Source organism: Rhinatrema bivittatum, chromosome 3, assembly GCF_901001135.1.
Source record: "Rhinatrema bivittatum chromosome 3, aRhiBiv1.1, whole genome shotgun sequence".
Lineage (NCBI taxonomy): Eukaryota > Metazoa > Chordata > Amphibia > Gymnophiona > Rhinatrematidae > Rhinatrema > Rhinatrema bivittatum.
In genome coordinates, this window is record NC_042617.1 from 292,473,472 (window position 1) to 292,488,788 (window position 15,317).

Below are 15,317 nucleotides of genomic sequence, written 5' to 3' on the forward strand. Positions count from 1 at the left end.
CTCCCCACAGAGATTTTCACCTGAATAACATCTTGGAATGCATAAAACAAGGAGTACAAACCTCTTTTGAACCCGGCTATGCAAGATGACTTAGCCACATCCTCCTGCCACATATTCCACAACTTGGAGTCCAATATTTAGTAAACCGGCAAATGGACAAGTTATTCAGCTAAAGTTAGCCAGATAACTTGTCTCAGATATTTGGTGGGATAAAGTCCAGCTGAACATACTCGCCCAAAGTTATCCAGCTATATGTAGCCAGATAATTGAAAAACCTAAGCGGCTATGTTTAAGTATAACTGGTTGGATTTTTTAGTTATCCGGCCTTGTGTGGCTGGATAACTAGCTACTTAACCAGATATCTCGAAAAGATATTTGGTTAAGTAGCACTGTCAAAATGAATTAAAAAAAAAGACGTAAAAGGGGCTTGCAAGCTGATTCTCTCCCTCCCTCCCCAAATTTAATATATGGCCCTGTCAGGCCTTGCAGCTCCCACCCCCAAAACTCCCCCTATATTAGATAAAACTGTGGCAGGTCCACAGGTCAAGCCCTCTCATCCTACCCCTTCCCACTGGGCAGGAGGATCCATGGGGCAGCTTGATTAAATTAAATAGGCATCAGTAAGGGATGAAGGGAGAGGGCCCAACTTGTGGACCCATCACACTTTTATCTCATTCAGTACGGGTTTCAGGGGGAGGGAGAGAATCGGCTATAGCTCCTTTTCACATCTTTTTTTTTAATGTTATTTTGACAGTGCTACTTAATTGTATATCTTTGAAGATATCCGGTTAAGAAGCTATCGATCACTCTATTCTTACATCTTGGTTAATCTCCTTGAGGTGAATATTTAAAGCCATTTAGATGGATAGCTCACAAATTATGCATCTAAATGGCAAGTTATCCATCTAACTCACAAGTTAGCCATCTAAATGGCAAGTTATCCATCTAACTCACAAGTTACCCATGTAATGCCATGTTATCCAAGTTATCCATCTAACTCCAAGTTAGTCAAGTTATCCATTTAAATGTTTAGTTTTGAATATTGAACTCTGGGTTTTGCAGGTAATGTTCTTTCTTGGTTTTCATCCTATCTGACAGATCTCACACAACAGTTAACATTCAATTCTCAGCATTCTAGATGGTTCCCTCTTCTATCTGGTGTACCCCAAGGCTCAGCACTCTTAGCAGCTCTATTTAACATCTACTTACCCTCCTTATGTGGGTTATTGGTGAGCCTTGGGGTACACTACAAACTATATGCTAATGATATTCAGTTCTTCTTTCCTTTAAAATCATCTTGGGCACTCACTGAACAATTTATCGCTCTCTCTCGCACATCAATTAACAAATGGTTATATCAGAGTAAACTCTCACTCAACATTAACAAGACTGAACTCATAATTTTCACCTGATTTCCATCATTTAACATTTCAGATAATTTATCCTTTACTGGTCAAAATGTAACTATTACAAACTCAGTCCGTAATTCAGGGGTCCTCACTGATCCTTCCCTCTCAATGAATTATGACATAAAGGCTGTCACCAGAGCATCGTTTTACAAACTGCGTCTGTTATGTCACCTCAAACCCATACTAGAACTCCAAGGCTTCAGAACAATTCTTCAGGCACTATTGTTTTTAGGAATGGACTATTGCAATTCTTTGTATATTGGACTTCCCGCTTATGTCTTACGCCCACTCCAGGTGATCCAAAATTCTGCAGCCTGCCTCCTCACTAACATACTCATCCATGAACACATCACTCCGATATATTTTTCCCTACACTGGCTACCCATTGCATACCGTGTACAATATAAACTCAAAATCCATGATCCACAACTTGCTCAGTAATATTTCATCACCCTGGATTAGCACAACACTAAAAATCTACATACCTGGATAGCCCCTCCGGTCCTCGAATCAAGGGCTTCTTGAGATACCATCATATAGAAATGCACATTTGGATGAGACATGAGAGCGCACCTTCTTGGTCGTAGGATCCAGTTTATGGAACTCATTGCCAGCAGAGTTACGGTCCCTAAGGGAACCAAAACTATTTAAAAAGGCACTAATATCATAGCTTTTCCAGCTTGCTTATGGTGACCTTATGTGAAATGTTTGGCCTTCTCATGAGTGTGTGATGTTATGGTGTAATGTTTTTAGCAATGCAAAGAATCTTTTTGATGCAGTGATGTAATTGTTTGTTTTTGCATATTGTGAATGTTTTATTGTACCCTGCCCTGAACCATGGAAGGGCAGGTAACAAATATTTCAAATGAATGAATACATACATACAATTTATTTTTATTGGGCTGCCCTGCAGACCTTCCCACCCACCTATAGTTTCAATATCCTGGACCATAACCTTCCTCCCCCCTATACTTTAAAAAAAAACAAAACCCTGCCAGGAGCAAGGTACCCTCACAGAAGCAATGCTGGAACACCAAGAATGGATATGTTTGTACTTTGCTCCCGGCAAGGTTTTTTTTTTAGGTATGGGGGGGGGGGGGGGGCGGGGGTCTGGGGAGAGATTTGTGGTCCAGAATATTGAAACTGTGGGAGGAACCACAGGGCACTCCAGTTAAATTAAATAGAAATCAGGATGAGATGAAGAGATAGGGTCTGACTTGTGAATCCGTCGCACTTTTATCTCATTCATTAGGGGTTTCAGGGGTAGGGAGAGGGAAAGAATTGGCCACAGGCCCCTTTTACATCTTTTTTTTTAATTTTATTTTGACAGTGCTACTTACCCAGATATCTTTGAAGAGATCCATGTAAGTAGCTAGTTATCTGGCCACACAAGGCTGGATAGCTTTAGACCTGCTCGGAAGCAGGTTCTAAAGTTACTCGGCTAATTGAGCCAGTTATAGTTCAAATTCGGCTACGTTAGCTGGATAACTTAATTCCGCTCCTAAATGCCCCTAGAATGGCTTGCACCCTCAGCATCTCCCCCCTCCCCCTCTTTTTTTCCTGCTAGATTGTAGCTGGATAATGACCAGCTTAATATTCATAAGCTTGCCATTTAGACAGATAACTTGTAACGGATTGTGTGTTGAATGGAAAAAAAATGCTTTCCCTGATTTGTTTTAAATTGTTAATTTCCAAGAGTATCCCCTGGTCTTAATCCCTTTTGAGGGGATAAATAACACTATCTTTTTACCTGTTCCACCCTACTCATGAGTTTGTGACTCTTCTCCAAGCTAAAGAGCCCTCACCTGTTTAGCCTTTCTTCATAAGGGAGCCCTTCCATCTTCTTTATCCTTTTTGTTGCCCTTCTCTTTGCTTTTCTTAAGATGGAATGACCAGAACTGCTCAGAATACTCAAGGTGCAGTCACACCAGTGGCGTAGCCAGAAATACATTTTTTGGGGGGGCCCAAGGTTAACATGGCTGGGCACTAGACATACAGATCTAAGCCCTACTAGTTGTACTCTTATCGATAAATAATGCTCTAGCATGCACCCTACAATATATTTCTGAATAGTTTGCAACAGCCATCAAACATGAGTGACATTTAAAAATATTTAAATTCTATTACTTCAAGCACTTACCAACATTAAAAATGTCTTATTAATCTGTATTTATTGCAGTTTATAAATATACAATATGATGTAAAAAGTAAACAAAGAACACTTCAGAAACATCAGATCCAATAACATAATAAAACAAATATCAATATATTCTTTCATGAATCCTCTTTTTAAAAAATACATAAAACTACAATAAAACAGGAATAATGATAATAATCGTCATAAAAAGATTTGTGGCATATACAAAACAGAACTAAGACATGCAGAAAAAAAAGTCAAATTCAGGTATCACCTTAGTGACAGCAAAACATAAGAACATAAGAAATTGCCATGCTGGGTCAGACCAAGGGTCCATCAAGCCCAGCATCCTGTTTCCAACAGAGGCCAAACCAAGCCACAAAAACCTGGCAATTACCCAAACACTAAGAAGATCCCATGCTACTGATGCAATTAATAGCAGTGGCTATACCCTAAATAAACTTGATTAATAGCAGTTAATGGACTTCTCCTCCAAAAACCTATCCAAATCTTTTTTGAACCCAGCTACACTAACTGCACTAACCACATCCTCTGGCAACAAATTCCAGAGCTTAATTGTGCGTTGAGTGAAAAATAATTTTCTCCAATTAGTCTTAAATGTGCTACTTGCTAACTTCATGGAATGCCCCCTAGTCCTTCTATTATTCGAAAGTGTAAATAATCGATTCACATCTACTCGTTCAAGACCTCTCATGATCTTAAAGACCTCTATCATATCCCCCCTCAGCCGCCTGTTCTCCAAGCTGAACAGCCCTAACCTCTTTCCTCATAGGGGAGCTGTTCCATCCCCTTTATCATTTTGGTAGCCCTTCTCTGTACCTTCTCCATCGCAATTATATCTTTTTTGAGACGCGGCGACCAGAATTGTACACAGTATTCAAGGTGCAGTCTCACCATGGAGCAATATAGAGGCATTATGACATTTTCCAGTTTATTAACAAATTCCCTTCACTCTTGCAAGCCAATACAATATCGGGTGCTCAGATTGGACCCACGTTTTGGATGCAAAACTGGGATCAGCGCATCCAAAGCACTCGTCCATACCAGCACGTAGCTAATAGCGCTCATCACATGTAAATTCCATGTAAGTGAGGCTATTAGCTATTACCCCACGATGCCAAAAATTGCCGCGCGACAAGGCACCCATTGTAACATGGCAAATTTAATACCTGCTTAGGAGCTGGAGTTAAAGCATGCCATCGGAGCGCACTGTACTGTATCAGCCCGTAAATTAGGGTACTGTTCTATGCACCCACCACCCTTTCTGTGAAAAGAAATGTCTGTGGAGATACCAAGGATTGATTCCTGGTTCTTCCTCTTTGCAACATGGTTTTAACTGTTGTGCATGACATTGTGCTCTTGCGCAGGCAATGGAAGAAGCCATTTTGCAGCTGTCCCAGGAACTCAGGCAACTGCAGGTTCTCTGCACCAGACAGGCTGTGCTGCTGCAGAAGCTAACGGCAAGAAAGGAACCCAGCACTGGTGAGATTTAGGGGCCTCAATGAGCCAAAACACCTTGTGTTATTACATGCTAATAAATCAGTGGACAGCAGAGGGTAATTTAATAAGCACATCGCCTTTATTTTTTTTTTTTTCATTTGAAAGGCTAATCATAAGAATAGAAAGCATGCACTAATGATATCTATAGAATTGATCATATTTATTATAAAGAGAGCTATCAAAGTGCAAGGTGCTTATTATAAGAACATTTACATGGCCACAAAGTCCTTGCACCAAACACTTTACAGTAGCTATGAATACAGGAAGATTAAGCAATATGCTGCAGGTCACACATTGAGCAGGTGGTAGAAGTGGGATTAAAACTTGGGTATTTAAGGTGCTACTATGGTGCAGTGCCTCCCTTCTTGTTGGAACTGTATGTGTTCTTTAGTCCATATAGCATGTCTGTTTCTGACTCAGATTACTGGAAGAACTGCTCCCTTCTGATACACAGTAGTACATTTCCTGATAAAAAAAAAATCTGAACAAGATTCCACTCTATACTAATAATGAAAACTCAAATTGTTTTCCTTTAAAGAAATGCCTGTTTCCATGCCAGTTCAGTGCACTGATGCTGGGGGTCCTGAACTGTCTGAAAATCCCTTCTTCAGACCACAGGACCAGAAAGTTCAGAATGGCGGGCTTCCTACCGTAGCAGCTTCCGAGTTACAGGACCCCATGTTTCCCAGCAACCAGAGGCAAGATGCTGAGATTCTGCCCAGTTTTGATATCAAGTTCCCACCTACCATGGAAAACTACAGCTTCTTAAACAGCGAAGCAGAGAAGGAAGAGTTTGCCACGGTGGGCTATTATGGGCTGAACTGTGCTGGCCAAAAGAATGGGCCCAAGCTGGACCGTGACCTGTCCTTTGGCAATTTTGTCAAGCCGCTCCCCTCCGCAGGTGCTAGCGATGGGGAATCACTGGGCTTGTGCAAGGCACGGGATTGGCTGTTCCTGAACCTGGCGGATGGCAAGTCATTAACAAACCTGTCTGACCTCTATGAAGTTCCTTCTTGCCTAAAGCTGGGCACTGCTTCTGTGCACGACCATTTGCCTGCAGAGGGTAAATCTCCCGTTACTGTACGAGGGCCCACAAAGGTATGTGGATGTGCTGTAGAGCTGTCACCAAGTTGTCATGAGACGGGTTTTTTTTGGGGGGGGGGGAGGGGTTACATTCCTGCTTTTCCAGCTTCCATTTCCAGTGCATTCTGCAGTACACCAAAGGCAGCAGGACGGATTGGGCCAAGATGGCCATGGTCCTACCATCTATTTGTCCCACGTGGCATCAGCCCTTGGAGGGGCAGGGGTGGGGTGGGTTTACTAAAGAGCCCATTCCACTGCACTGATATAGGAGTTGGAATACCAGGATGACAGGGAGTTAGGCTGGCAACATTTTTTTAGTTACTTAAAATGTTCTGATGGCTGATTAAAGACTGTGCAGAAATAAGGTCTATAGCATGAGCAGCTGGCTTCATTTTTTGCAAGACAAACACATTCAGGCCTGGTTTTCCCCACGTAGTTCTGACTTCCCCTAAGAGAAGCAGGAGCTAACCAATAAAAAGCTTGACATGCTAAAGAGCCATGGTTCAAACCCACCCCTCCCTGTGCATTTCTTATGAGGAAAGTACCATGTTTGCCTCCCTCATGTATCCAAACCCCCCCACCCCCACACACACACACCCCCCCCAAATCATTCACCAACTTTGAATGGTGGAAAAGTCTAATTTCCCCTAAGGACCTTCTTACACACAAAGTTTGATGGAGCTGGGTCCAGCTGTTTTAAAGTTATAAGAGAGGTGAGGAGACATAAATACAAAAATAGCAACACACAGATATTCAGTACTATCTGATCAGCCTCTCCTCCTATAGAACAGAGATTTCCAAATGTGTTCTGGGGGACTCCTGGCTAATCATGTTTTCATGATATCCACAATAAATTTGCATGAAATACAATTGTGCATGCTATGGAGGCAGTGCATGCAAATTCATCTTATCCATATTAATTGTGGATATCCTGAAAACCTGACTGGCTGGGGGCCCTCCAGGACAGGTTTGGAAAGCACTGCTATAGAACAGGGGTAGGCAGCTCCGGTCCTGGACTGCTGCAAACAGGTCTGGTTTTCAGGATATCCAAATGAATGTGCATATTTGCATATAATGAAGGCAGTGCATGCAAATATACATATTCATTGTGGATGTCCTGAAAACCAGACCTGTTTGTGGCACTCCAGGTCCAGAGCTGGTATAAAACAGAGGTTAAAAATATATTCCATGCAGCTGGATAAAACCAGGATTGGCTCTGTCTGTTCTGCAAAAGCTGAGCAGGCCAGTCCTTCTAGTTGCCTTTGCATGACCACCATATAGTTTCTTGAGTTAAAATATTTTGTTTTACATCCAGATACACAGCACCATGACAACAGATTAAGCCAGAGGTTCTCAACCCAGTCTTGGCACACACCTGGCCACTCAGGTTTTCAAGATATCCGCAATGAATATGCATGAGATGGATCTGCATGCATTACTTCCTTGTATGCAGATCCATCTCATGCATATTCATTGCAGATATCTTGAAAACCTGAGTGGCTCCAAGTATCCTCAGGACTGGGGTGAGAATCTCTGGATTAGGAAGATCAGGCAGATGGTTCTTTCTGGAGTGCTGTATTCCATTTTTTTTCTCAACAGTATTGTAATATTCCCCCCCCCCCCCCCAACCTCCCGCTTTGGGAAGGGCGCCTGACGTCCTGCGTTGCAGAGCACTTACTCACTTGTAGCCAGGATGGGGATCCAGATTCTGTGAATTGGGGACAGGAGTCAAACTGGAGGACTATAACTAAGAGGTTCCCACACAGTCCACAGAAATAAACAGTCCACGCCAATGGTGTTGTGTTCTAAAGAGAAGAAAAGATTTTACTTAGAAAAAAAGTTTTCAAAGGAAGCAGATTTAAAAAAAAAAAAAAAAAATGAATCGAGTCCAGAATTCTCAACTGCAAAAAAAACAAAACACCCCAGAATACAGTCCTTAAGTTCCAAAATTCATGGGAAAAGATGAACATGGTTCCCTATGCTTCTTAAGTACAATTCCACACACTAGGATCCTGGGAATGCCCACCAAGGCTTTTATGTCTTCAACTCAAAAACCTGCAGAATCCCCTTATTTTGCTCTCAGTTTATGTACAACTGGCTGGCTTCCCCAGGACAGTGCCTTCCATGGTTTTCTGGTGGTAAGATCTTCTCGAATTGGCCCTTTTCCACTTGCAGATGAGAACTCCTATCTTCCATGGATCAAATGGAACCTGAGGTCAGGGCACAGCTCCTTGCTGCAAACTCCTAGACCCCAGAACTCCTTACAACTCCTCCCTGGTGACTCGTGGAGTCACCGCATGTATTTCACCAACTTCTTGACTCCCCACCCTTTAGGGGATGGAACTGCCCTGTCACTCTTGGTGACACTGCTGCCCAGTAACCTCCCATTACTGGAACATTCCTGAGGTCACTCCATAGTAAGGCCTAGTCATTATTCAAATGCATAAAAATGGACACGCCCTCATAAGCTGAGGAAATATTACCATTACAGAACAGGAAAAAAATAGCCTCAAGGCATTTCCAGAGTTTCATATTTATATAGCGATTTTTTTCAAAGCGAGTTTAATTTGGTGAGCTGCTGTCTTTCGGTCTGACTCTGGCACCAGTGGAGCAGCAGTGCTCTCTAGGGCCAGAATGCCTCTATGTGCAGTGGCCGGTTGCTCTGTCTCAATATTAAAAGAGCACTTTTTGTGCTCAAAAACTTATATTTCCAGTAACAGCTAAAAAGGAAAAAGAAAACTGCAAGCCAAAACTTGGGCAAAGGACCCCTCTGAGACTTTTGCCCAGTTCTTAGATTTAGCTGTCAAGACTGAGGAAGGGAAGTGCGTGGTCTGGAAAGTTTGTGTGCACTGCATCATCCCTGGCTGAGTTTTATATTGCTGCAGTTTTCTCCAACATCAATATGGTGCCAGAACCCAGCACGCTATTAGAATACACACACATTTCTGGTCCAACCCAGTGACCGTGTCGTGTGCCGCCAGGTGCAGGATCTGAGGTCTTCTGTTCCCTGGGTTGATGGGTGCCGGGGATGCTGCAAAGAGGGAGAGGAGTGAGTCAGTTAGTGTGCAGTGGTGAAACTCAGTGGCAGGATTTACAGCCCAGGAGGATGGAAGGAGTTCTGATGCATGGCCCCCAGCTCAGGACCAACACTGCAACAACTGGGGCTAAACGTAAATTGGAGGGGAGATAAAATAGGAGGGTCCTCTGATGTAACTCAAATGTAGTATTACTCACGGTTTTCCTCAGTCCTTCTCGATCTCACTTTCACAGATCTCAAGTTGAGAAGGGATCCTGGACCACGCAGCTTTCGATGTTCCTTTAACAGGGAAGGAAGAAGGGGCAGCCAACATCTTCCTCCCAGATCTTCTACAAAATGTCTTTTAGCTCAAAAACTGATAGTTGTTCCTTGCAGCGGGTCACCACCTCTAGAGCAGGTGTTCCCTATCCTTGGGTGTCCTAGACACAGGGTTCCCTGTTTCCTGAGTCCAAGAAAGACTCAGATGTCTCACAAGACGTCTACCGTGAAAACTGCAAAAACCCGAAAACAACTCAGAGAGAAAATCCCAACTAGCCAGTGAGTGGACTGGAAGAAGAACCCCCTCCCAACCCTAGTCAGTACCACCAAATAGAGTTTGCCTGGCTTGTCTGGCTGGGCCTGAAACATCCAACTCAGAAAAGCTCCACACTACCTTCTAACCCTAATGCAAGACTCCACTGCCCCCGGAGCTCACTCTTACAAGCTACATTTGTTAACTCTCAGGAGGCCGACCATTCCAGCACCTTTAAAGGGAGAGACTGCATTTGAATGTAGCCTTCCCTATTTCCATCCTACACTAGACTGTTTTCTGAAAATAGAAATACCCAGGGCTTAATGGTGACGCAAAGAAGGTAAGAGAAGCTTCAGCGAGAAAGAGAAAGGGGAGATGATCATGGGGAGGGAGAATGTAGGCAAGGATGCGGGGCATTATTCCATATTCTCTGATGCACATAGCAGTCACTGTGTAGGCAGCGGTATGTCTTTTCCTGGAGGTAAGTGCCATCAAGATGGGTCTCCTGTTTTCTCCCACTTACCTTGTTGGTGGCACCAACCTGCACAAAGGGCACATTGGTACCTACATGATGGTTCCTGGCACTGACGTATGCACCAGGGAATGCAGAGCGGTTTTCCTCCCAGAAATAAGGTGGGAACATGGCCTAGAAGTGTGCATGGCCTCCAGCCAGAAACGAAAGCATTATATTGGCCCTTTGCTGAAAAAGGATGGCTACCCCGGTCTAAAGCGAATGTGCATTGATTGCTGGATTAGAAGCGAGTGAGGACAGTAATAGAGAAGCAGAAAGTTCAGATTCCTCAGATGTGATTGAGACAGCAACAGAGCTGGTTCAGTTTGTCCTTGATGACACGCAGACAGCTGGTAATCCCAAGGATGGCAACATTATGATCAGTAGCTTGGCTAGATTCATCTGCTTTTTGTAATTCCCGTTTCTCCTTTTCTTCCCTTCCTTGCCCCAACCTACCTGCTCCTTCTAAGACCTGGTGGTGTGTGGCAGAGGACTACCCGCTGGACCGGGCCTGTGACTTCTGCCAGGCCATCTTCCCTGAAGAAGCAGCCACCCAGGGAGACTACCTGAAGCACCTCACAGACCACATTGAATGACCGTTTGCGCAGCTTCTCTAAAACAAGGGGTGGGAAGCAATTGCTCCATCAGATCATATTTTACATGTACAAATGATCAGTTTTGTGTGTGGGTCGTTTTGTGTTACGTCTTCAGTCTATCCCATGCTGATCCTTTGTCAGCTTAATACATGCACAGCACAAACCGCAGAGAATCCCAGACCGATCCTGTAATGCATGAGGACCCTGGAGAATGTTCCTGGATTTTCGGGCAGATGTTACCTGTAGTCCTTTCTTGCACAATCTAAGCTCATGCAGCTCTTTGATAAAGTAACCGGCCTCATTTGCAGTGTGTGCTGACATTTTGCTTTGCTGGGGGATTTCCATCACAGGACAATTTTAGAATTCATATTCATGTTAAGTTTGTGCTTCTCATTTTGTGAACAAAGTAAAGGATTTTAAAACACCTCTTCCTCTATGTTTATCCCAGACACAATAAAATGTGAAATCTCTGCCCGTGCTGCAATAATCTAGGTAGTTCTCTTTCATTTTCATCGTCACCTCTTTTCCTCTTCCATTTTCTATTTGTTTTCCCCTTTCCATGATTTTTCCCTCTAACCTCTCCCTTCTCGTATCCCCTCCCTCACTGATCCCTCCTTTCTTCTCAGCATTCCAGCATGACCCCTCTGACTTCTCCCAGCTTTTCTTCATTACCTTGATCCTTTTCTTGTTCACCCTGCTGCTTCTTCCTTCATGACCCTACTCCATCATATCTTTCATTGTGACGGCAAAGCATGTTAGGATACATTTGCAGAGAGGATATGTCTGTCTGCATCCCTCCTGCACAGCCCATGATGTCTTAATGGTAGGGCTTGTCTATTGCAATGATAAGCATTGTAAGTATTACTGTAAATCTCTTATGCTTCTTTGCCCATAAATGAATACAAAGATTGCACTGATATCATAGTAAGCTGCCAATTTTGTAAGCTCCTAACCTTTGAAACCATCCTTCTGTTTTTATCCAAATATTTCAGGCAATCATTCCTCAGCAGCTGTCTTCCAACATTAGAGACACCTTTCTTTTTGGCAGTTATCCACTTTGAATTGTAATCAGTGAAGGCAATATAATTGCTACTTCTTTCCTTAAGTTTATCTTTTTTTCAGTCTGCTATTTATATAATGATGCATTTTACAGAGCAGGTAGAAACTCATGAGGCTGTAGGTACTGGGGAGAGCTCAGCTTTGGCATCCATGAAGGACAAGTACTGGGGAGAGCTCAGCTTGGGAACAGTAAGTGTGGGACCCATGAAGCTATACTACTGGGGGAGGGCTCAGCTGGAAGGTAGTGAAAGTGGTACCCCTTAGCAGAACCCCTTGTGGCCTGCTATTTCACAGCCACGACAAGGGCTTGCTACAGAAATGCATGCTCCCCCAGGGAATTGCAAGAGCCCAGAAGCAGGTCTGTGGGGCAGCAGCTGGCCATGCCAACCTTACATTGGTGTAGTCTTTGCACTCCTGCACCCCCATTCTGCCCTGGCCTACCCCACACTTGTTGTCTGGCAGTAGGAGAAGGAAAGTGGCAGTGCCTTGGGCTGCTTCCTCTTCTTCTGCCATCTGGGACGTGACTCAAGGTTTGAACCACACGGCACTATGATGTCCAGCATGGTTCAAACCATGAGGCAGATTCCAGGCAATGTCCAGGAGCGGGGCAACTAAAATAAATTGCTCAGAATTTAACAGGGTACTTTTTGGATCTCAAAGGTACTGCAATGAGTTCCTCGTCAGGCAAAGTTTAGGGATTGTCCCATTAAATAAGACCCAGGCAAGCAAGGCTCTGAGTATCAGAAGTAAAGCACCCTCTAAAAGGTGAATTTTAAAAGCCTGAGACGTATCAAAATTAGGGGATGTGTGAATATGTCAGGCTCTTGCACGCTGACCAAATTTTAAAAACCATGTGAATACACATTTAAATGCCTCGCGTGTATATCTTGGAACTTCTCAAAAAGGGGAGGGGGGGTTTGGTGGGGTCTGAGGGGGGGTATGAAGGGTACATGGGCGTTTTGGGACTTTCTACAGAAATTTGTGCATAAATACATATGCAATCCAGTACGCGCAAAGGCCCCCTACCGCAAAATTTTATTTCTTCTTTGGATGGTGTGTAAGTCCAAAAAAAAAAAAAATTAAGAGCCATTTTGAAGGGATTTAAAGAGTAACTGGAAGGCTGTAACTGGGGGCAGGGTGAACAGGCTATCAAACCAGGGAGGGTTGGAGGACCTATCTGTTAACTGGGCGAACTGGTAAAACTGGCAAATGTGTCGGCGCTTGTCCCTTTTAAAATCCCCCCACTTAAGCAGGATTTGTGCACACAGGCACACGCCTGCTTAAAATTGCGTGCATGAATGTGCGTGAGCAGGCTACTTTATAACATGCGTGCATATACGCACATATGTTATAAAATAGCCACATCTCTGAGTGCGGGCCGACAAATGCATGGACATGTACGCCCGCGCGCCAGTTTAAAAGTTATCGACTAAGTGTGATAAACAAAAGATTGAATGCTTGATGCTGTTGAGCAGCCTAAGAGCTTGAGACTGCTGAGCTCTGACATGAACTTAGTATGTTTCACCTAAAACAGTACTTATTCATTATTTTTAACTTTTTATGTGTGTGCAATTATACGGTACATAATTATATTAATTACTAGGGGCTTGGCCCCTGCTCGCTTTTGCTCGCCAATCTCTCCAAGCACCCTCTCACTTCCTTTCCCTTTCCTCCTATTCACCTCCTCCCTTCTCTTCAGTCTCACTCACTCCATTCCCCCAGTCCTCTGACTCACTATTAGTATTATTATTGTCTTAATGTACCAGCTTTTTTTTTAAACTCTTTATTTGTAACTTTTACAAAAACAACATACAACAATAACTCAATGACACAGTAGCTTAACAAAGGCATAGCAAATACACCACAATATTCACATTATACAGGAAATCAGACCCCACCCTTTTCTTGCCAGGTCCAATATGGCCTCCAAATTGCATGATACCTATCAACCTGGTTTTTTAAGGCAAATGTTAATTTTTCCATTAAAGTAATATCCAACAACTTAGATTCCCAACATGAAATAGTAGGAGATCGTTTCCACAGATGAGCCACTGTCAACGCGCAGCATGTAACAAGTGACCCATCGATATCCTATAACCTTTCGTTTCCCATCTGGTAGATCACCTCCCCAATAGAAAGAGAGTAGGATTGGCGACCAACCATTGCCCACAAATTTCATAGACACAATCAGACACTTTTGGATGTCCTGACACTCCCACCACATATGAAAATGTGTTCCCAGTCTCTGTAACAGTTTGAACTGGCAATACTAAATTTTGCGAAAAAAAACCCAAAAACCAGGAATACCGTACAGTCTATTTAATAACTTATACTGCAATTCCTGACCTTTATAGCATATAGTAATTTAACGTGATCTCTTCCAAGTAAATTTCCAATCTGTACTGTCCATATCTTCATTCAGATCTGCATTCCACAACTGTATAACTCTTGGTGTAGTTTCCCTTTCACACAAAGCCACTCAAGAGACTTACACAAGACATATCAAATGCTTTGCTCTCCTCCTGCAGCAGAACACTCCCTTTAATACCCCTACAGACCTCAACATCTGAATGTTCCCTATTTATATCTGCAATATCTTTATGTAAATACATATATAAATATTGGGTCATATTGGGTATTTGATATTCCACCTCTAGCTCCATAAACATTTTGACTCACTCTTCATCAGCCATTTGTCCAAAAATTTTAAACCTTCAGCCATCCACACATCTATATTGTTGCGGAAGTGGACCCTTGAACAGAGGTGAGGTTGGCGCTACCCGCAAGGAGGAGCCCTGGAGGTCCTCACCGTCGGCAGGCAGAGCTGGCTGGAGCAGAGGCCCAACAGGAACTTCACCAATACCAGCCCTCGTTCCCCTTAGGTTGAGCCCTCGGGTGCCAGGGCCGATTTTACTTAGGCGTGGGCCTCTGTGCAGAGATAAATTTGTTGTAGAAGAAACAGTAGGCCAGTGGAAGAGAACAAGGTCAGGTCAGGCTGTGGTCGGGACAGGCAGCAAACAGTGCAGACCAGAGCAGGCCGAGGTCAGGGTGGGCAGTGTTCAGCAGCACAAGAAGCAAGCAGAGATCACAGGGCAGGCAGCAATCCAACGTAGTTGAGAAGAGGTCCGAAGTCAAGCCAAGAATCCAAATGAAGACAAAGCTGGAGGTCCAAGCCAAGGAGTCAATCTGAGGGAAGGAAGGCAAGGCAGAATGACAGGAAGATAACAAAGACAGACAAGGGACCACCAGACAAGAACGCAGGAACTCCGAAGAAGCAGGAAGGGACCAGAAACATGAAGACAAGGCACTGGAACAGAGGCAGGATCAGAAACCAGGAACAATGTGGCAAACAGTTACTTCAAGGAGTTTGACCTATTGCTGAGGCATCTGAGGGAGGGCAGAGCAGGCCTTATATAGAGAAATGCCTGTGACATCATCCAGGGTTGCTGCGGA

General features: G+C 43.7%; 1 protein-coding gene across 1 annotated transcript in view; it reads left to right on the forward strand.

Annotated features, from left to right (window-relative positions):
• LOC115087590 overlaps positions 1-12,650 on the forward strand; it is a 58,898-nt gene extending 46,248 nt beyond the window's left edge. Inside the window, exons 2-4 of the mRNA XM_029594967.1 lie at positions 4,935-5,049; positions 5,606-6,165; positions 10,680-12,650. Of these exons, the coding sequence (XP_029450827.1) occupies positions 4,938-5,049; positions 5,606-6,165; positions 10,680-10,805 (798 nt within the window). The 5' untranslated portion in view covers positions 4,935-4,937 and the 3' untranslated portion in view covers positions 10,806-12,650. The remainder of the gene's footprint in view (positions 1-4,934; positions 5,050-5,605; positions 6,166-10,679) is intronic.
• Positions 12,651-15,317: the final 2,667 nt, after the last annotated feature.